Below are 22,184 nucleotides of genomic sequence, written 5' to 3' on the forward strand. Positions count from 1 at the left end.
AGAGAAAGAAAGAGAACCAGACTAAAATAATAGATAGGGATGGGGGTAAGGGGGGGCAGGGGTATCAACGGAGCTCAGTGAGTTGGATGTTCATGCCGGCAGGAAGGAGGCTACCTAGGCGGGAGATAAGGTATTGCTCCATCAACCTGCGTGTGGCCTCATCTTGACGGTAGAGGAGGCCATGGACAGACATGTCGGAGTGGGAGTGGTCTGTGGAATTGAAGTTTGTGGCCACAGGGAGATCCCGCCACTGCTGGAGGACCGAGCGCCGGTGTTCGGTGAAATGGTCTCCCAGTCTGCGGCGGGTCTCCCCAATGTATAAGTGGCCACATCGGGAGCACCGGATACAGTATATCATCCCAGTTGACTTGCAGGTGAAGTGGTGCCTCACCTGAAAGGACTGTCTGGGGTGTGGGATGGTGGTGAGGGAAGAAGTGTGGGGGCAGGTGTAGCACTTCTTCCGTTTGCAGGGATGAGTGCCCAGAGGGAGGTCCGTGGGGAGGGATGGGGGGGGATGAATGGACAAGGGAGTTGCATAGGGAGCGATCCCTGCGGAAAGCCGAGAGTGGGGGGAGGGGAAGATGTGGTTGGTGGTGGGATCACGTAGGAGGTGGCGGAAGTTATGGAGGATTATGCGTTGGATCTGTAGGCTGGTAGGGTGATAGGTGAGGACCAGGGGGACTCTATCCCTGGTGGGCTGGCAGGGGGATGGGGTGAGGGCAGAGGTGCGTGAAATACGGGAGACGCAATGGAGGGCAGAGTTGATAGTGGACGAAGGGAAGCCCCTTCTTTAACAAAGGAAGACTATTTCGATTTTCCGTAACTATGACTTACTTCTTTGTAATCTGTTCTGTCATACATAGAAATGTAGAAAACCTACAGCATAATACAGGCCCCTCGGCCCACAGGGTTGTGCCGAACATTTCCCTACCCTAGAAATTTCTAGGCTTACCTATAGCCCTCTGTTTTTCTAAGCTCCATGGACCTATCCAAAAGTCTCTTAAAAGACCGCCTCCTCCACCTTTGCTGGCAGCCCATTCCACGCACTCACCTCTCTCTGAGTAAAAAAACTTACCCCTGACATCTCCTCTGTACCACTCCCCAGCATCTTAAACCTGTGTCCTCTTGTGGCAACCATTTCAGCTACATCTACTGCCCTTCCTTAGAACCATAGAACCATTTTTCTGCCTAGTCCCATTGACCTGCACCTGGACCATATCCCTACATGCACCTCTCATCCATGTACCTGTCCAAGTTTTTCTTAAATGTGAAAAGTGAGCCCGCACTTACTACTTCATCTGGCAGCTCATTCCACACTCCCACCACTCTCTATGTGAAGAAGCCCCCCCCAGTGTTCCGTTTAAACTTTCCCCCCTTTACCCTTAACCCATGTCCTCTGGTTTTTTTCTCCCCGAACCTCAGTGGAAAAAGCCTGCTTGCATTCACTCTATCCGTACCCATCATAATTTTATATATCTTTATCAAGTCTCCCTACATTCTTCTACACTCCAGGAAATAAAGTCCTAACCTATTCAACCTTTCTCTGTAATTCAATTTCTCAAGTCCCGGCAACATCCTTGTAAACCTTCTCTGCACTCTTTCAACCTTATTAATATCCTTCCTGTAATTAGGTGACCAAAACTGTACACAATGCTCCAAATTCAGCCTCACCAATGCCTCACTATAACATCCCAACTCTTATACTCAATATTTTGATTTATAAAGGCCAATGGCCCAAAAGCTCTCTTTACTACCCTATCTATCTGTGACACCACTTTTAGGGAATTTTGTATCTGTCTTCCCAGATCCCTCTGTTCTACTGCACTCCTCAGTGCCCTACCATTTATCTTGTATGTTCTACCTTGGTTTTTTCTGCCAAAGTGCAATACCTCACACTTGTCTGTATTAAACTCCATCTGCCATTTTTCAGCCCATTTTTCCAGCTGGTCCAGATCCCTCTGCAAGCTTTGAAAACCTTCCTCACTGTCCACTACACCTCCAATCTTTGTATCATCAGCAAATTTGCTGATCCAATTTACCACATTATTATCCAGATCATTGATATAGATGACAAATAACAATGGACCCAGCACTGATCCCTGTGGCACCCCACTAGTCATAGGCCTCTACTCAGAGAAGCAATCTTCCACTTCCGCTCTCTGACTTCTCCCATTGAGCCAATGTCTAATCCAATTTACTACCTCACAATGTATACCTAGCGACTGAATCTTCCTAACTAACATCTCATGCGGGATCTTGTCAAAGGCCTTACTGAAGTCCATGTAGACAACATCCACTGCCTTCCCTTCATCCACTTTCCTTGTAACCTCCTCAAAAAACTCTTAATAGATTTATTAAACATGACACACACAAAGCTGTGTTGACTCTCCCTAGTAAGTTCCTGTCTAAATAAATACTTGTAGATCCTATCTCTTAGTACTCCTTCCAATAATTTACCTACTACCGACGTCAAACTTACCGGCCTATAATTTCCTGGATTACTTTTGGAGCCTTTTTTAAACAACGGAACAACATGGGCTATTCTCCAATCCTCCGGCACCTCACCCGTAGATACCAACATTTTAAATATATCAGCCAGGGCCCCTGCAATTTCAACATTAGTCTCCTTCAAGGTCCAAGGGAATACCCTGTCAGGTCCTGGGGATTTATCTACTCTGATTTGCCTCAAGGTAGCAAGCACCTCCTCCTCTTCAATCTGTATTGATTCCATGACCTGGCTACTTGTTTGCCTTATTTCCATTGACTCCATGCCAGTTTCCTTAGTAAATACAGACACAAAAAAACCCATTTACGATCTCCCCCATTTTTTTGGTTCCATACATAGCCGACCACTCTGATCTTCAAGAGGACCAATTTTATCCCTTATTATTGATTTGCTCTTAATATACCTGTAGAAGCTCTTTGGATTATCCTTCACCTTGACTAGCAAAGCTACCTCATGTCTTTTGCCTCCCTCCCTGTCCTTTCTGAAACATCTAAAACCCGGCATGAAGTAACCATTCCTGTCCCTGAGCCATCCAAGTCTCTGTAATGGCCACCACATCATATCTCTAAGTACTGATCCACGCTCTGTCATCTGCTTTGTTCACAACACTCATTGCGTTAAAATATTTACATCTCAAACATTTGGTCTGAGCGCGTCCCTTCTTTATCACCTGCCTATCCTTCCTCACGCTCTTGTCTCCTGTCTTACTCTATTTGAGAGCCAGATGCCTCTTCCCAGTCTCTTCAGTTTGGGACCTGAGAACATTTCTATCACATACAAACCTTTGATATATGTCCACACAAGCAGTCCTCGCATAACCTTTATCCTCTTCCATCTCACCATCTGCTCTAACACTCTGGTTCCATTCCCCCACAAATCTAGTTTAAACCCCCCCCCCGGCCGGAGCAGCACTGGATAACTTAACCGCAAGGATATTCGTCCCCTTCCAGTTCAGGTGCAAACCGTCCCATCGGAACAGGTCCCACCTTCCCTGGTGCAAAGCTCAATTGTCCAAAAACATGAGGCTCTCCCTCCTGCACCATCTCCTTAGCCACGTATTTCACTGCATTATATTCCTATTTTTAGCCTCACTAGCCCGTGGCACGGGGAGCAATCCTGAGATTGCAACCCTGGAGGTCCTGTCCTTCAACTTTGCACCTAACTCCCTAAACTCTCTTGGCAAGACCTCCTCCTTCCTATCCACATCATTGGTCCCTCCATGGACCACGGCATGTGGCTGCTCACTCTCCATCCTGAGAATACCGAGAACTCGATCCGAGATATCGCAGACCCTGGCACCAGGGAGGCAACAGACCATCCAAGGTTCTCGATCTCTCCCACAGAACCTCTTATCTGTCCCCCTAACTATCAAACCCCCTATTGTTACAGCTCTCCTCTTTTTCCTCCTTCCTTTATGAGCTGAGGGTCCAGTCTCAGTGCAAGAGACGTGACCACTGCAACTTGTCCCTGGTAGGTCACCCGTACCAACAGTATCCAAAATGGTAGGTATACTTATTGTTGATGGGTACAGCCACAGGGGTGCTCTGCTCTTCCTGCCTATTCCCCTTCCCTCTCCTGACAGTCACCCAGCTACCTGCCTCCTGACAGTTAAGGGTAACTATCTCCCTGAAACTCTTGTTTATTTCTGCCTCTGCCTCCCGAATGATCCAAAGTTCATCCAGCTCCAACTCCAGTTCCCTAACTCAGTTTGTCAGGAGCTGCAGCTGGATGCACCTTTTACAGGTGTAGTCATCAGGGACAATTGTGCTGTCCCTGACTTACCACATCCTGCATACGGAGCAGTCATCTGCCCTAACTGCTACCTCCATTACCTACTCCTAAGTTAATTAAATTAATTAAAGGAACTTACCCGGCCTTACCTCACTGGGAGCAAGCTCATCCTCAGCCTCTGCTCGCCAAAGCCTCAAGGCTCCACTCCTACCCTGAGCCACTCACACCACTGGCCACTCCTCTTCAGTTATCCGTCCTTTTATTTGTCCCTGCCAATTATCTCAAGAGCCCTTCGCTCCTCCTCTTCCTGCTGCAACGGTTTCTCAATAACACTGTCCCGAATTCCCGTTGCGTGTGCCTTTTTAAAGCATGCTCACCTCAGCTGCTTCCCGGTACTCAGCGCTCTCACAAGCCCTTCGCTCCTCCTCTTCCTGCTGTTATGGTTTCTCGATCATACATGCTTATTAACATCCTCTAGTTCTGCCAGCAGTCATCTATATTACACTAGCCAATTAATCTAACTACCAGCATAGCTCTGCCATGTAGGAAAACCCCAGAGTACCCAGGAAAATTCCAGACACTCTTAGGGACAACTTAAAACCTGCACACAAATGAATATTACTGCAGCTGTACATACATAGCAATTGTGCTTTGTTGGGGAAAAAATTACTGATTTTCTATTAAAGGAAATGGGTCTATTTTGTCTGTATGTGGAAATCTAATGCATTTGATAAGTTATAACATAGAGTTATAGAGAAGTACTACGCAGAAACAGGCCCTATGGGCCATTTGGTCCATGTCGAAAACCATTTAAACTGCCTACTCTCAATGACCTGCACCAGGACCATAGCCCTCTTTATCGCTACTATCCATGTACGTATCCAAACTTCCTTTAAATGTTGAAATAGAGTCCACATGTGCCACTTGCGCTGGCAGCTCATCCCACACTTTCACGACGCTCTGACTGAAGAAGTTTCCCCTCATGTTCGTCTTAAACTTCTCACCTTTCACCCTTAATTTATGACCTCTGGTTGTGCCACTCAACATCAGTAGGAAAAGCCTGCTTGCATTAACCCTATTATACCCCTCATAATTTTGGATACCTCCTGTTAATCTTCTATGTTCTGAAGAATACAGTCCGAACCTATTCAAACTTTTCCTAAAACTCGGGTCCTCTAGCCTCGGCGCCATCCTTGTAAATTTCCTGTACACTCTTTCAACCTTGTTTACATCTTTCCTATAGTTAGTTGACCAGAACTGCATAGAATACTCCAGATTAGGCCTCACCAACGGCTTATACAACTTCAACATAACATCCCATGTTATGTACTCAAAATAGGTTCAACGGTTCATTTATTATCAAAGTATGCAACTCTCTAGATAGCCATGAAACCAAGATAGAAAAGAATGGCAGAATGATTATCATTTCTGAAATTCCTCCTCCCCACACAAAAAGAAACAAACAGAAACGTAACAGGCACATTGATCCCCAAAAATCCCCCTCCCTACACAAAAAAGAGCGAGATCGGATGAAAAACACAGAATATAAAAAATTATAAGAATGGAATAAAAGTCCATATTCATATCCATATCCAAAACACAGAAAACCTGGGTAACATTCTCTGGCAGTGGTAGCCTTTCTCCTCTCCAGCAGCAGAGCAATCCCACCAGCAATCATTGATTTATGAAGACTAAAGTGCCAAAAACTTTCTTTACAACCCTATCTATCTCTGATGCCACTTTCTACGAATTATGTACCTGTATTCCCAGATTCCTTTGTTTGACCACACTCTTCAGTTCCCTACTGTTCACTCTGTAAGACTTCCCCTCATTATGCAATGTGCAAAACTTAACATTTGTCTGCATTAAATTCCGTCTGCCATTTTTCAGTCCATTTTTCCAGCTAATTCATATCCCTCTATACCCCATATCTTGGTTTCCTGCACAAATTTTCTAATCCAGTTAGCCACATTATCATCCAGCTCATTGAATAAGCACCAATCCCTATGGCACGCCAACAATCACAGGCCTCCAGTCGAAAAGGCAGCCCCATACAACTTGCTGACTTCTCCCACAAAGCCATTGTGTAATCCAATTTGCTACCTCATCCTGAATGCTGAACAACTGAAACTTCTTGACCAGCCTCCCATGTGGGACCTTGTCAAATGCCTATCAAAGTCTGTGTAGACAACATCAGCTGCCTTCCCTTCATCGACTTTCGTGGTAGCTTCCTCAAAAAACAAAGAGATTGGTTAGGTATGACCTACCACACCCGAGGCCATTCTGACTATATTTAATGTCCATGTTTATCCAAATACTTGTATATCCATTCCGTAGAATACCCTCCATTAACTTTCCCACAACTGATGTCAGAATCTCAGGGTTATAATTTCCTGGTTTTTATCTTTTATTTGGACTTCACAGAGCTGGGTGCTAAGTTAAAGGGCAGGACCTCCCGGATTGTGATCTCAGGATTGTTACCTGTGCTATGTGCTCTTAAGGCCAGAACAATAGACAATAGGTGCAGAAGTAGACCATTCGGCCCCTCGAGCCTGCACCGCCATTCTGAGATCATGGCTGATCATCTACTATCAATACCCGGTTCCTGCCTTGTCCCCATATCCCTTGATTCCCCTATCCATAAGATACCTATCTAGCTCCTTCTTGAAAGCATCCAGAGAATTGGCCTCCACTGCCTTCCAAGGCAGTGCATTCCAGACCCCCACAACTCTCTGGGAGAAGAAGTTTTTCCTTAACTCTACCCTAAATGACCTACCCCTTATTCTCAAACCATGCCCTCTGGTACTGGACTCTCCCAGCATCTGGAACATATTTCCTGCCTCTATCTTGTCCAATCCCTTAATAATCTTATATGTTGCAATCAGATCCCCTCTCAATCTCCTTAATTCCAGCGTGTACAAGCCCAGTCTCTCTAACTTCTCTGTGTAAGACAGTCCGGACATCCCAGGAATTAACCTCGTGAATCTATGCTGCACTTCCTCTATAGCCAGGATGTCCTTCCTTAACCCTGGAGACCAAAACTGTACACAATACTCCAGGTTTGGTCTCACCAGGGCCCCGTACAAATGCAAAAGGATTTCCTTGCTCTTATACTCAATTCCCTTTGTAATAAAGGCCAACATTCCATTAGCCTTCTTCACTGGGAAGAACTAGGAAGATAATACTGGTTAACACATGGTGTAGGAGGGAGAGCATAAGATTTTTGGATCATTGGATTCTGTTCCAGGGAAAGAGGGACTTGCACAGAAGCATCTGAGCTGGAGGGGAATAATATCCTAGTTGGAAGTTTTGTTAATGCTTCACAGTGGGGTTTAAACTAGAGTTGTAGGGAGATGGGAACCAGAGTGCCAGAACAATTGGTGGAGAGGTTGTGGAGGCAGATGTTGTTAAGACCTCAAAGTCATTATTCAAAATGTTGACCATGGCATCAAATATACCAGCTAGTGTTCTGAGCTGCGTATATTTCAAAGACCATAAGATGTAGGAGCAAAAGTAGGCCATTTGGCCCATCAAGTCTGCTCTGCCATTCAAGCATGGGCTGATCCAATTCTTCCAGATATCCCCACTCCCCTTCCCTCTCCCCATACCCTTTGATGCCCAGGCTAATCAAGAACTTATCTATCTCTGCCTTAAATGCACCCAGTGACGTAGCCTTCACAGCTGCTTGTGGCAACAAATGCCACAGATTTACCACCCTCCGACTAAAGAAATTTCTCCACATCTCAGTTCTAAAAGGACGTCCTTCAATCCTGAAGTCGTGCCCTCTTGTCCTGGACTCCGCTACCATGGGAAATAAATTTGCCATATCTAATCTGTTAAGCCCTTTTAACATTCAGAATGTTTCTATGAGATTCCCCCTAATTCTCCTGAACCCCAGGAAATACAACCCAAGAGCTGCCAGGCATTCCTCATATGGTAACCCTATCATTCCTGGAATCATTCTCATGAATCTTCTCTGAACCCTCTCCAATGTCAGTATATCCTTTCTAAAATAAGGATCCCAAAACTGCACACGATACTCCCAAGTGAGGTCTCACAAGTGCCTTATTGGAGCCTCAACATCACATCTCTGCTCTTAAAATTCTATATCTCTAGAAATGAATGCCAACACTGCATTTGCCTTCTGCACCACCGACTCAACCTGGAGGTTAACCTTTAGGGTATCCTGCACAAGGATTCCCACGTCCCTTTGCATCTCTGCATTTTGAATTCTCTCCCCATCTAAATAATAGTCTGCTCATTTATTTCTTCCACCAAAGAGCATGACCATACACTTTCCAACATTGTATTTCATTTGCCACTTCTTTGCCCATTTCCCTAAAGCAAGAAATATCATAGGAATGGCGAGTAAGTTCAGTGCATGGATCAGCACTGGAATTATGACATTGTAGCCAGTAGTGAGTCTTGGTTGCAGGAGTGGCAGGATTGGCAGTTCAGCATTCCAGAGTTCCATTGCTTTAGACATGATAGAGTGGAAGGGATTAAAGGAAAAAGGGTGGCATTACAAATCAGAGAAAATATCATGGAAGTGCTCCTTGAGGATGGATGGGAGAACTCGACAGGTGAGATTTATGAGTGGAACTGAGAAATCTTAAATGCATGGCCAAGATAATAGGGCTATATTACACACCAGCCAACACTCCTAGCAATTTAGAGGAACAAATTTATAAAGAGATCATAGACTGTTGCAAGAAACATACTCTAGTTTATGTTGAAGATGTATATAGTGTATGATTTCAACTCTTCACATATTGACTAGAAATCCCATGCTATAAAAGGACTAGATGGGATAGAGTTTGTCAAATGTGTTCAAGTAAATTTCCTTCATCAGTATATAGAAGTTCCAATGGGAGAGCGTGCGTTACTTGATCTGCTATTCGGGAATGAGACAGGGCAGGTATCAGAAGTTTGTGTAGGGAAACACTTTGCATCCAGTGACCACAGTGCAATTAGTTTCAAAGTAAGTACACGCAGTCCTCGGGTTACGAATGAGTTCCGTTCCTGAGTCCATATTTAAGTCGGATTTGTACGTCAGTCGGAACAATACGGTATTATTTAGCATCAGTTAGTCAAACGTTTGTCTTAGTATATAGTATATATTTTACCTTTCTATGCATATAAAACACTTAAGAAATGCATTCTCACTTTATCCTTTAAAATTGTTCCGATCGTTGACCGACTGCAGCCTAATGCTTTTCCAATGACCAATGTCGTTTTACCTCTTTCCAAACGCTTTATTATTTCCACTTTATTTTCAATCGTAATCGCTTCCCGTCAACAGAACAGAAACACTGCGGGCGGCGGGCCCCAAGCTTTGCCGGGTCCTAAGGACCACCACACTGAGACAGGTTAAATGGGACAAGTGGGGGCTGTGCTGTGCTGACAAGTTGGTATTTGATCCTCCACAATATTCCATGTGGGAATTTAAACCGGAGGTGGAGGTGATTTTTTTTTACGAGGTCGAGTTGCAAGCGCAATATCAACCCAGCATGAATGGAGAACGCACTCGGAGGCGGTCTGTCACTGGATCGAAGTCGGGAATCTCCATTCTCGAGCCCAGCACTGATCTCACTGCGCCACCAGCCGACTGGTAAAGGGGGGCGGGGTCAGGGTGAATCTTGCTAAGAAAAATTCAAGCGAAATACAAAGTTACACACTGAACACAGTGTCAATGATGACTTAAATTGGCGGACAGCGTTCTCCTTCCTCGGTTCATCAGTACGAGTTGTTTGTAAGTCGGACATTCGTAACTCAGGGACTACCTGTATGCAATAAGATAGGACTGCTCTATGAAGTAGCTTTTCAAAGCTTGCAGAAAGATTTAGGCCAGTTAGAAGAGTGGGCTGAAAGATGGCAGATGGAATTTAATGCTGATAACTGTGAAATGCTACATTTTGGTAGGACTAATCAAAGTAAGACATACATGGTAAATGTTAGGGCATTGAGGAATGCAGTGGAACAGAGTGATCTAGGAATAATGGTGCATAGTTCCCTGAAGATGGAATCTTATGTGGATTCCATCTCAGGTGAAGAAAGCTTTTGGTATGCTGCCCTTTATAAATCAGAGCATTGAGTATAGGAGTTGGGATGTAATGTTAAAATTGTACAAGGCATTGGTAAGGTCAAATTTGGAGTATTGTGTGCAGTTCTGGTCACCGAATTATAGGAAAGATGTCAACAAATTAGAGAGAGTACAGGTTTACTAGAAGGTTACCTGGGTTTCAGCACCTAAGTTACAGAGAATGGTTGAACAAGTTAGGTCTTTATTCTTTGGAGCGTAGAAGGTTGAGGGGGGGACTTGATAGAGGTATTTAAAATTATGAGGGGGATAGATAGAGTTGACGTGGATAGGCTTTTTCCATTGAGAGAAGGGGAGATTCAAACAGAGGACATGAGTTGAGAGTTGGGGGCAAGAGTTTAGAGTAACATGAGGGGGAACTTCTTTACTCAGAGAGTGGTAGCTGTGTGGTACGAGCTTCCAGTAGAAATGGTAGAGGCAGGTTCGATATTGTCATTAAAAGTAAAATTGGATAGGTATATGGACAGGAAAGGAATGGAGGGTTATGGGCTGAGTGCAGGTTGGTGGGACTAGGTGAGAGTAAGCGTTTGGCACAGACTAGAAGGGCTGAGATGGCCTGTTTCCATGCTGTAATTGTTATATGGTCGGTGGGTTGAGATTCTGAATTGGAGAAAAGCCAATTTTGATGGGATCAGAAATGATCTGGCAAGTGTGGATTGGGAAGGGCTGTTTTCAGGCAAAGGTGTACTTGGAAAGTGGGAGCCTCCAAAAGTGAAATTTTGAGAGTACAAAGCTTGTGTATGCTTGTCAGAATAAAAGCTAAAGACAAGTAGAGTAGGGAACCTTGGTTTTCAAAAGATATTGAGGTCCTGGTTATGAGAGAAAGGGGTCCTAGCAAGTGTGGGCAAGTAGGAATAAATGAGGTGCTCATGGAGAATAAGAAATGCAAGAGAGCAGTTAAGAAACAAGGAAGGCCAAAAGAAAGCAGGAATTTGCTCTAGCAGATAAGGTGAAAGAGAATCCTAAGGGTTTCTACAGATGTTTGATTGCAAGGGACAGAATTGGTCCACTGGAAGACCAGAATGGTAATCCAAGTGTGGTGCTAAAACAGATGGGGGAGTTCTAAAATGCGATTTTTGCATCTGTATTTACTTGGGAGACAACAGAGAATCTATTAAAGTGAAGATAAGAAAGTTGTTTCAATTGGTAGGTGAGACTAGAACTAGGGGACAGAGCCGGAATATTTGGGGAAGTAGATTTAGAATGGAGATGAGCAGTAAGTGCTTTTCCCAGAGAGTGGTGAATCTATAGAATTCTCTGCCTAATGAGCAGTAGAGGCTACCTCAGTAAATATATTTAAGACAAGATTGGATAGATTTTTGCATACTAGGGGAATTGAGAGTTATGGGGAAAGGCAGATAGGTGGAGATGAGTCCATGGCCAGATTAGCCATGATCTTATTGAATGGCAGAGCAGGCTTGATTGGCCACATGGCCTACTCCTGCTCCTATTTCTAATATTCTGTAGAAGTGAAGTAAAGTGATCCATGGATACTATACAGGTTACAGAGGAGGAGGTGTTTGCTACCCTGAAGCAAATCAGGGCCTGCCGGTGTTCCTTCCAACCCTACGGGAGGTAAGTGCAGAAAATGCCGGGGCCCTAGAAACATAGAAAACCTACAGCACAATACAGGCCCTTTGGCCCACAAAATTGTGCTGAACACGTCCCTACCTTAAAAATTACTAGGGTTACCTGTAGCCCTCTATTTTACTAAGCTCCATGTACCTATCTAAAAGCCTCTTAAAAGACCCTATTGTTTCCGCCTCCACCACAGTCGCTGGCAGCCCATTCCACGCACACACCACTCTGAGTAAAAAAAAACTTACCCTTGACATCTGCTCTGTACCTACTCCCACGCACCTTAAACCTGTGTCCTTTTGTGGCAACCATTTCAGCCCTGGGGAAAAAGCCTCTTGACTATCCACAAGATCAGCGCCTCTCAACATCTTGTACACCTCTATCAGGTCACCTCTCATCCTCCGTCGCTCCAAGGAGAAAAGGCCGCGTTCACTCAACCTATTCTCATAATGCATGCTCCTCAATCCAGGCAACATCCTTGTAACTCTCCTCTGCACCCTTTCTGTGGCTTCCACATCATTCCTGTAGAGTGGTGACCAGAACTGAGCACAGTGCTCCAAGTGGGGTCTGATCAGAGTCCTGTAGAACTGCAACATTACCTCTTGGCTACTAAGCTCAATCCCACGATTGATGAAGGCCAGTTCACCCATACGCCTTCTTAACCACAGAGTCAACCTGCACAGCTGCTTTGAGAGTCCTATGGACATGGACCCCAAGATCCCACTGATCCTCCACACTGCCAAGAGTCTTATCATTAATAGTATATTCTGCCATCATATTTGACCTACCAAAATGAACCACATTGCACTTATCTGGGTTGAACTCCATCTGCCACTTCTCAGCCAGGTATTGCATCCTATCAATGTCCTGCTGTAACCTCTGACAGCCCTCCACACTATCCACAACACCTTCCAACCTTTGTGTCATCAGTAAACTTACTAACCCATCTCTCCACTTCCTCATCCAGGTCATTTATAAAAATCATGAAGAGTAAGTGTCCCTGAGGCACTCCACTGGTAACCAACCTCCATGCAGAATATGACCTGTCTACTACCACTCTTTGCCTTCTGTGGGCAAGCCAGTTCTTGATCCACAAAGCAATGTCCCCTCAGATTCCATGCCTCTTTACTTTCTCAGTAAACCTTGCAAGGGGTACCTTATCAAATGCCTTGCTGAAATCCATATACATTTACTGCTCTTCCTTCATCAATGTGTTTAGTCACATCCTCAAAAAATTCAAACTCTCTCGTAAAGCACATCCTGCCCTTTACAAAGCCATGCTGACTACTCCTAATCATATTATACAGTACCTTTCTAAATGTTCATAAATCCTGCCTCTCAGGATCTTCTCCCTCAACTTACCAACCACTGAAGTAAGACTCACTGGTCTATAATTTGCTGGGCTATCTCTACTCCCTTTCTTGAATAAGGGAACAACATCCACAACCCTCCAATCCTCTGGAACCTGTCCCGTCCCCATTGATGATGCAAAGATCATCGCCAGAGGCTCAGCAATTTCCTCCCTCGCCTCCCACAGTAGCCTGGGGGTACATTTTGTCCGGTCCCGGCAACATATCCAACTTGATGCTTTCCAAATGTTCCAGCACATCCTCTTTCTTTATATTTACATGTTCAAGCTTTTCAGTCTGCTGCAAGTCATCACTACAATCACTAAGATCCTTTTCCATAGTGAATACTGAAGTATTCATTAAGTACTTCTGCTGTTTCCTCCGGTTCCATACACACTTTCCCACTGTCACATTTGATAGGTCCTATTCTTTCACATCTTATCCTCTTGTTCTTCACATACTTGTAGAATGCCTTGGAGTTTTCCTTAATTCTACCCACCAAGGCCTTCTCATGGTCCCTTCTGGCTCTTCTAATTTCCTTCTTAAGCTCCTTCCTAGTAGCCTTATAAGCTTCATTTCCCAATACCAAATCAAGTACAGCCTCTCCTCTTGTAGGATTATCTACATACTGTGTCAAGAAACCTTCCTGAACACACCTAACAAACTCCACCCCATTTAAACCTCTTGCTTTAGGGAGATGCCAATCGATATTTGGGAAATTAAAATTTCCCATTACGACAACTCTGTTGTTATTACATCTTTCCAGGATCTGTTTCCCTATCTGCTCCTCAATATCCCTGTTACTATTAGGCGGCCTATAAAAAACACCCAGTAAAGTTATTGACCCCTTCCTGTTCCTAATCTCCACCCACAGAGACTCTGTAGACAGTCCCTCCATGTACCTTTTCTGCAGCTGTGACACTATCTCTGATCAACAGTGCCATGCCCCCATCTCTTTTGCCTCTCTCGCTGTACTTTCTAAGCAATCCTGTCCCTGAGCCATCCAAATCTCTGTAATGGCCACCACATCATATCTCCAAGTACTGATCCACACTCCAAGCTCATCCGCTTTGTTCACAACACTCCTTGCGTTAAAATAGACACATCTCAAGCCTTCGGTCTGAGCGTGTCCCTTCTCTATCACCTGCCTATCCTCCCTCTCGCACTGTCTACAAGCTTTCTCTATTTGTGAGCTAACCTCCTCTTCTCCAGTCTCTTCAGTTTGGTTCCCACCCCCCCCCCCCCCCCAACAATTCTAGTTTAAATTAGTAGAGATATTTCAAACATTCTCAGCAACAGAGATGTACCAGAGGATTGGAGGATAGCCAACATAGTTCTGCTGTTCAAGAAATGTTCTAAAAATACACCAGCAAACTAGGGGCTGGTGAGTACAGTAGTGGGAAAGTTTTTGGAAGATATTCTAGGTACCAGATATATGTAAGTATTTGGATAGACATGGACTGATTAGCATGGTTTTGTGTGTGGTAGGCAAGGCAGTGGATGTTGTATACGTGGACTTTAGCAAGGCATTTGACAAGATCCCGCATGGGAGGTTGGTCAAGAAGGTTCAGTCGCTCTGCATTCAGGATAAAGTAGTAAACTGGATTAGACTTTGGCCTCGTGGGAGAAGCCAGTGGTGGTAGATAATCTCCTCTCTGATTGGAAGCCTGTGACTTGTGGTGTGCAGCAAGGGAGACTTTCTGAGCTTGTAGTGGGATCTGAACCCTGCTGGAATTTAATACACACAAGTGCATGGTGTTCTACTTCATTAAGATCAACTGGGGTGGGGGGGGGAGTCTTACACAATGAATGGTATGACACTGAGGAGTGTAGAAGAACAAAGGGATCTGGGAATACAAGTCCATAACTTGTTGAAATTGGCATCACAGGTAGATAGGGTTTTAAAGTAATCTTTGGCACATAAATCAAAGTATTGCGTACAGGAGGCAAGGTATTATATTGAAGATGGATAAGACATTGGTGAGGCCTAATCTGGAGTATTGTGTGCAGTTTTGGTCCCCTACCTACAGCAAAGAGTACAGAGAAAATGTAAAGGATGTTGCTGGGTCTTGAGGGCCTGAGTTATAAGGAAAGATTGAATATGTTAGGACATGGAAGATTGAGAGGAGATTTGATAGAGGTATCCAAAATTATGAGGGGTATTGATAAGGTTAATGCAAGCAGGCTATTCCCACTGATGTTGGGTAGGACTACAACCAGAGGTCGTGGGTTGAGGGTGAAAGGTGTGGTTTAAGGAGAACATGAGGAGAAACCTCTTCAGTCAGAGGGTTGTGAGAGTGTGGGATGAGCTGCTAGTGCAAGTGGTGCATGCGAGCTCGATTTCAAAGTTTAATAGAAGTTTCCATAGGTACATGGATAGTAGGGATATGGAGGGCTGTGGTCCTGGTGCAGATCAATAGGAGTGGGTAGTTTAAATGGTTTTGACATGAACTAGATGTGGGCGAAGGTCCTGTTTCTGTGTTGTACTTCTGACCCTGTGGTCAAATGGCAGAGCAGTCATAATGGGCAGAATTGTTTAATTCTGCTCCAATATCTTTTGTTTTTATGGTTTGCAAATGGCACAAATGATAGCATGGCTAATCTAAGGTTACAGAATGATCTTGATCAAATGCTGAGTTGGAGAACCAATGGAATTTAATCCTGATTTAGACCGTGTATGGCAGGGCCCCGGGGAGATGAGAGACGCTGGCTTTGAGTAGCTGGGGCACAGAAAAATAACAGCATTCATGGCACAGCATTAAGCACTTTGGTTACGTCATGATTGGAATATAGTTTGCAGTTCTGGTAACACATTGTAGGAAGGATGTGATTGTATTGGAATGGGTATATATAGGAGATTGATCAGAATGTTGCTTTGGGTGGAATAGTTTCTCTAAGGATAGTAGACAGGCTGGGTTTGTTTATACTTGGGGTAGAAGAGTTTGTGCAGTGACCTAGTAAAAGTATGCAAAATTGTGAGATGCATAGTTTGTATGGATAGTGATACATTTTTCCCCATAATGGTGACATCTAAAGCTATAGTTCATTGGTTTTAGTTGAGAAATAAGATGATTTGAGGGCATTCTTTTCACTCACAGGGTGGTGACAAACTACAGTGCCTGATCTGATAAAGTGGTGGAAGTAATTTCTCCAGTACAGTTATCTTTGGAGAAAATAACTGAGTTCATGTTTCAGAGCAGTGACATTTGTTAATCATTTACTATATATGTGGCTCACTAAATTAAGGTGGGGACCAACAGAGGGTTTTGCTGATAGAGGAGGAAGCAATGATAGAATGTTGTGGGATAAAGGATCACTATTTAGCGCTAATCCAGAGGATTGTGTACATTTTAGAGTTCTCTATTTTGGAGTACCATTAATGTTCAAGGCTGAGATTTTGGGCTATTAAATGACTTCAAGGAAAGGATTTGAGAATGAAGAAGAAATTATAACAATTCACAGCATAAAGCATATTTTTTTAAAAAATTAGCTTTATTTGTCTCATGGACATTAAAACACAGTGGAAAGAATTGTGTGTGTTGATGAGCAATACTGTCCGAATGTGCTGGGAGTAAACCCACAAATATCACCATGCTTTCGGCACCAACATGTCATGCCCACTACTTACTAACCCTAACACTTTAGAATGTTGTTTAGAAGGTGGGCAGACTGAGAAACCCTAGCTGTCATTGGGAGAACATAGAAATGCCTCACAGACAGCAGCAGGAATCAAACCAGGATCTTCTAATTGCTGGCCCTGTAAAGTGTTACACTTGATGCTAGGCTACTGTGTAGACAGCATTATTGTATATGATAGAACAGATAAAGAGTTGAGTGGATTTCACTGCAATTCATTCTTTTGTTCTTATTGGTATTGATTGTAAGCTGGATCACTTTGTTTCTTCCAGAAGGCGGCAGTTCAAGAGCCAAACGAGCAAAGTACTCCAGCCATAAACAGAGGGTAATAGTCATGCTGTACAACAGGGTGTGTGACATTGTCTCCAACATGGCAGAACTACTGGAGATACAGCTGCTCACTGATACCACAATCCTTCAGGTAACTGTTAACTGAGCCATCATTGTGTATATGACATGCTACTCCTTGGTTACAGGCTTTTCTTCCTTTGACTTTAATTTGGGACAAATTTTCTTTCCCAAGAAAAGAAGTATTTAGTATAATTTAGAGCTTCCTTTCCTTTAGATGTAGTTTTGAGTGACAGTATAACTAGCCTTGGAAACATAGAAACCCTACAGCACAATACAGGCCCTTCGACCCACAAAGCTGTGCTGATCATGTCCTTACGTTAGAAATTATCTAGGGTTACCCATAGCCCTCTATTTTTCTAGTCTAGTAATACAAATCCTCAACATGAGGTTAAATCATCATGTCCACTATAGACATCCTTCCTTCCTTCCCCTCTGCCCAATCCTCCCACTCTCCCTCCCCACTGGTTTAATGGTGCTGCAATAACAATCTTGTACTCAATGTCAGCAAGACCCAGCAATTGATAGTGAAGTTCAGGAAGAAGTTGGGAGATGCACATCAGTCCTCATTCAGGGGTCAATGGTGGAAAGGCTGAGCAGCTTTGAGGATCTATTCTCGACCCAACATATTGATGCATTCACAAAGAAGGCACGCCAGCAGTTCCAGTTAGTAGGAGTTTGCGGAGATTTGAAATGTCGCTCTTGCAACATTTCTACAAATGTAGAATGAAGAGCATTCTTACTGCTTGCATCACAGGCTAGAATGGATCCCCGAATGCACCGGATTGCACGATACTGCAGAGAGTTGTAGATTCAGCTAGTTCCATGGGGACAGTCCTCCCTATCATCAAAGGCATGTTCAAAATCAGTAAAGAATCATTACCATTGTTGAGCTGGTACAGGAGCCTGAAGACACGTACTCTTAAGAACAGCTTCTTTTTGTCTGCCATCAGATTTGTGAAGAAGACAAACATGTACTTACGTTTCATGAACACAAACTCCTTATTCATCTTTTCAGCTATTTCTTTTTCTTGATAAATTATAGTAATTGTGTGTCTTGCACTGTATTGCTGCCGCAAAACAATGAATTTCATGAAATAGGTCAGTAATAATAAAACTGATTCTGAAAAGACATTCTTCCTCATCCCAGGTTTAATTTCATCCCTACTCATTCAGTGAACATTCCACCTATTTCCGGATTCACAAGAGGAGGCATTATCTCAGCATTAATCATATATAGCTTCTCAAAAATGTTTCTTTCAATTAGATTGCATTCGTGAAACTCCAAGTATGGAGAGAAAAATGGAGGGCTATGCTGGAGAGAAGGGATTGATTGGTATTAGAGCAGGCTAAAAAGTTGCACAACATTGAGGGCCTGTACTGTGTTGTAATGTTCTATCTTCTTTATGATCATTGTGCATGTCTCCTGAAATTTTGTACTTAGTTCACTTTTTTCTCTTGTTTAGGTTTCTTCTATGGGGATTACACCATTTTTTGTGGAAAATGTCAGTGAGTTGCAGTTGTGCGGTATCAAGCTGGTGACAGCTGTAAGTATAATTACTTGAAATATTTTTAATCATTTTGCAGGATGTTGCATCACCATTGAGACTAGCATTCAGTTCCATCACTAGTTGCCCTTGACAGCATGTTGGTGACTTGACTAAAACTATTGCACTCCTTCTGACTTGGTGATGGTTATAAGAGTTCTCTGGTTTGCGAGGGAGAACTATGCTGAAGAGCAGACTGGCACAGACTAAGATGAGCTATAGGGCCTGTTTCTGTGCTGCAGTGCTCTATGACTCCATGTTTTGGCCATAACAAAGTCTTGATTGTTGGGGGGGGGGGGGGGGGAGGTGGTGTCAGGACTGGATGCTAATGTTCCAGGGTTTCAAGGTTTTTTGAAAAAGAGAGGGAAGGAGGTAAAGGGGTGGGGATGGTCCTTGGTGGTAGTGAGTTGCACTATTAATGGGGGGGGTGCAATATCACACTTGCACTCAGAGGGCACCGGTCTACTGGTGTATATGGGTAGAATTTAAAAATAAGAAAGGTACAATCACTCTCTCCAACAGCCACTGGGCATTGGGCAACAGATATACAGGTAGTTGGGGGAAAGGTGTAAAAATAACAGAGTTGTTGTCTTGGGTGACTTTGTCATCCCTAATGTAGACTGAGACCTTCTTAGTGCAAGAGGCTTAGATGGGGTAGAGTTAATTGGGTGCATCCAGGAGGGTTTCTTAAATCAATATGTATATGGTCCAACAAGAAAAGGGGCCGTACTGAACCTGGTGGGGGAAATGAGCCTGGCCAGGTGATTGAACTTTCAGTGGGAGAACAGTTAGGGAAAGGTGACCACAGCTCCTTAAGTTTTAAGATAGAAAGATTCCATATGGACCTTATAGGAGAGTATTAAATTGGAGCAGGATAAAGTACAAAAGGATTAGGTAGGAACTGGGGTGTGGTAAGCTATGCATACCTGTCTGGACACGCCCCTCTGCTGACTGCTCCTGTGGCTCCTCCCACAGACCCCTGTATAAAGGTGATTGGGGCACTGCTCCTCCCTCAGTCTTCGACATGTTGTGCTCCCTTTTCGCTGTTAATAAAAGCCTATTGTTCACTTCCAGTCTCCTAGAGTTATTGATGATGCATCATAGGGAGAGTTAATTGGGAACAGCTGTTTATGGGCAAATCCACATCTTCAATGTGGAGAATGTTTAAAGACCAACTGCACAGAAACCAGGACTGGTACGTTCAAGTAAGGAGAGAGAAAATGGACAAGGGAACCTTGGAATTTGAGAGAGGTGGTGAGTTTAGTCAAGAAGGTAAGGAAGCATGGGCAACATTCAGGAAGCTAAAATCCAATTTAGAGGCATTGATAAGAGGCATAGGTCGTGTAGATAGTCAAGGGCTTTTTCCCAGGGCTGAAATGGCTAACACAAGAGGGCACGGTTTTAAGGTGCTTGGAAGTAGGTACGGAGGAGATGTCAGGGAAGTTTCTTATGCAGAGTGTGGTGATTATGTGGAATGGGCTGCTGGTGACTGTGGTGGAGGCAGATATGACACGGTCTTATCTGGACATTGCGAATTTGATAAGTCATTTGCTGCATGAAGAGTTCGTTAAAAATAAAACAAGGTTAGCGATTTCCCAGGAGAGACAGTTTGTGGTCCATTAGCTCCAAAGGCCTGGAATCACCCAGACTGGGTAAAGAGAACAACTGTTTGGAGCGCTCAGACACCTATAGTTTACAGCAATCAGCATTTATCTTGTTCAGGCGGGTGTTCAAGCAGAATCACCACTCTCGCAGCCGTGGAATTGCTGAGCAATGCGACTACATATCATCCACGGAGATTTCTCGCAGAATGAACAAACTCAGCGACGGCATTTTGTTCCCAAAATTCTGGCAGTTTCAAAGCCACTGCATTGGCCAACATGTTCAATAACTCTGGAATCGTCGTAGAGCATATATGTCAAACTCAAGGCCCGCAGGCCAAATCCGGCCCGCGGTGGAATTATCTTTGGCCCGCGAGATAATATCTAATTACTATTAAAGCTGGCCTCAGTAATCGAAGCGCCTATGGCGTATGATATGGCTAATGCTGAGTTTATTCAGGTACCAGGTTTTCAGGGTTTTTAGTGTTTATTCGGCAGTCTTGCTCGGCAGTCTTCTTCATAAGAAACGGAATTTGTAAAGTGAAACACCTTGTAGTTATAGCAGAGACTGAGACACATGAGAGAAGGCTGAAAAAACGGAGGCAACGAAAGCTGCGTTCGCATGCGTCCAACTGATCCTGCCCGCATGAAGCTGCATTTTGCTCAATCTGGCCCATGACCTAAAATGAGTTTGACACCCCTGTCTTAGAGCATCAGGGTCACCAATGTAGGTTTTTGCAAATAAAACAAAGGGAGGCGTTTTATGTTTAATGAAACCTGTTACCACGTTTTATTGAACTCCAAAACCTACACACAAAAGCGTGCTAAAGATCTTTATGTAACAACGTCATCACATCATCACTCAGTGTCAGTGGTTGTGAATTATGTACATTTCTCCCAGTTACATTACCCTACACAGTTAGGCAGGTGAACTTGGAACATGGACCCGAACGTGGAATTATGATGTAGCCATTAATGAGACTTGATTACAGGAGGGAGGGTTTTCAACACGATTGAGGAGGGGATATCAAAGGGGAAGAAATGGCACTACTAGTCAGGGAAAATGTCATGGCAGTGCTCAGACTGGAGGGCTCGTCTATTGAGGTTATCCAGGTGGAACTGTGGAATAAGAAAAGTTTGGCCTCCCGGTATCTCCATGATCTACGGGAGCAAATTTGTAAAGAGATCTCAGATTGCTACAAGAAATATAAAGCTGTGATAGTAGATGATTTTAACTATACACAGATTGACTGGGACTCACATAAAGCAAAAGAACTGGATGGGAAAGAGTTTGTCAATGTATTCAGGAAAGTTTCTTTAATCAATGAGTAGAGATCCCAACTTGAGAGTCAAGTGAAGTCACCTTTTATTGTCATTTTGACCATAACTGCTGGTACAGTACGCAGTAAAAACGAGAGAACATTTTTCAGGACCATGGTGCTACATGAAACAGTACAAAAACTAGACTGAACTACATAAAAACAGCACAGAAAAAAACTACACTAGACTACAGACCTACCCAGGACTGCATAAAGTGCACAAAACAGTTCAGGCATTATAATTAAAAGTAAACAAGACAACAGGCACAATAGAGGGCAGTAAGTTGGTGTCAGTCCAGGCTCTGGGTATTGAGGAGCCTGATGGCTTGGGGGAAGAAACTGTTAACGTAGTTTGGTCGTGAGAGCCCGAATGCTTCAGTGCCTTTTCCCAGATGGCAGGAGGGAGAAGAGTTTGTATGAGGGGTACGTGGGGTTCTTCATAATGCTGTTTGCTTTGCAGATGCAGTGT

At 43.9% G+C, this 22,184-nt stretch overlaps 1 protein-coding gene across 7 annotated transcripts in view; it reads left to right on the forward strand.

The window, feature by feature from the left end:
- The window catches only part of LOC140728834 (nipped-B-like protein), a 499,555-nt gene that overhangs the window by 277,722 nt on the left and 199,649 nt on the right, over positions 1 to 22,184 (forward strand). For all 7 annotated transcript variants that reach the window (XM_073047823.1, XM_073047821.1, XM_073047826.1 and 4 more), the window contains 2 exons: positions 17,173 to 17,321; positions 18,715 to 18,795. In XM_073047823.1, coding sequence (XP_072903924.1) covers positions 17,173 to 17,321; positions 18,715 to 18,795 — 230 coding nt within the window. The remainder of the gene's footprint in view (positions 1 to 17,172; positions 17,322 to 18,714; positions 18,796 to 22,184) is intronic.

The sequence above is a fragment of the Hemitrygon akajei genome, chromosome 6 (assembly GCF_048418815.1).
Source record: "Hemitrygon akajei chromosome 6, sHemAka1.3, whole genome shotgun sequence".
Classification (NCBI taxonomy): Eukaryota; Metazoa; Chordata; class Chondrichthyes; order Myliobatiformes; family Dasyatidae; genus Hemitrygon; species Hemitrygon akajei.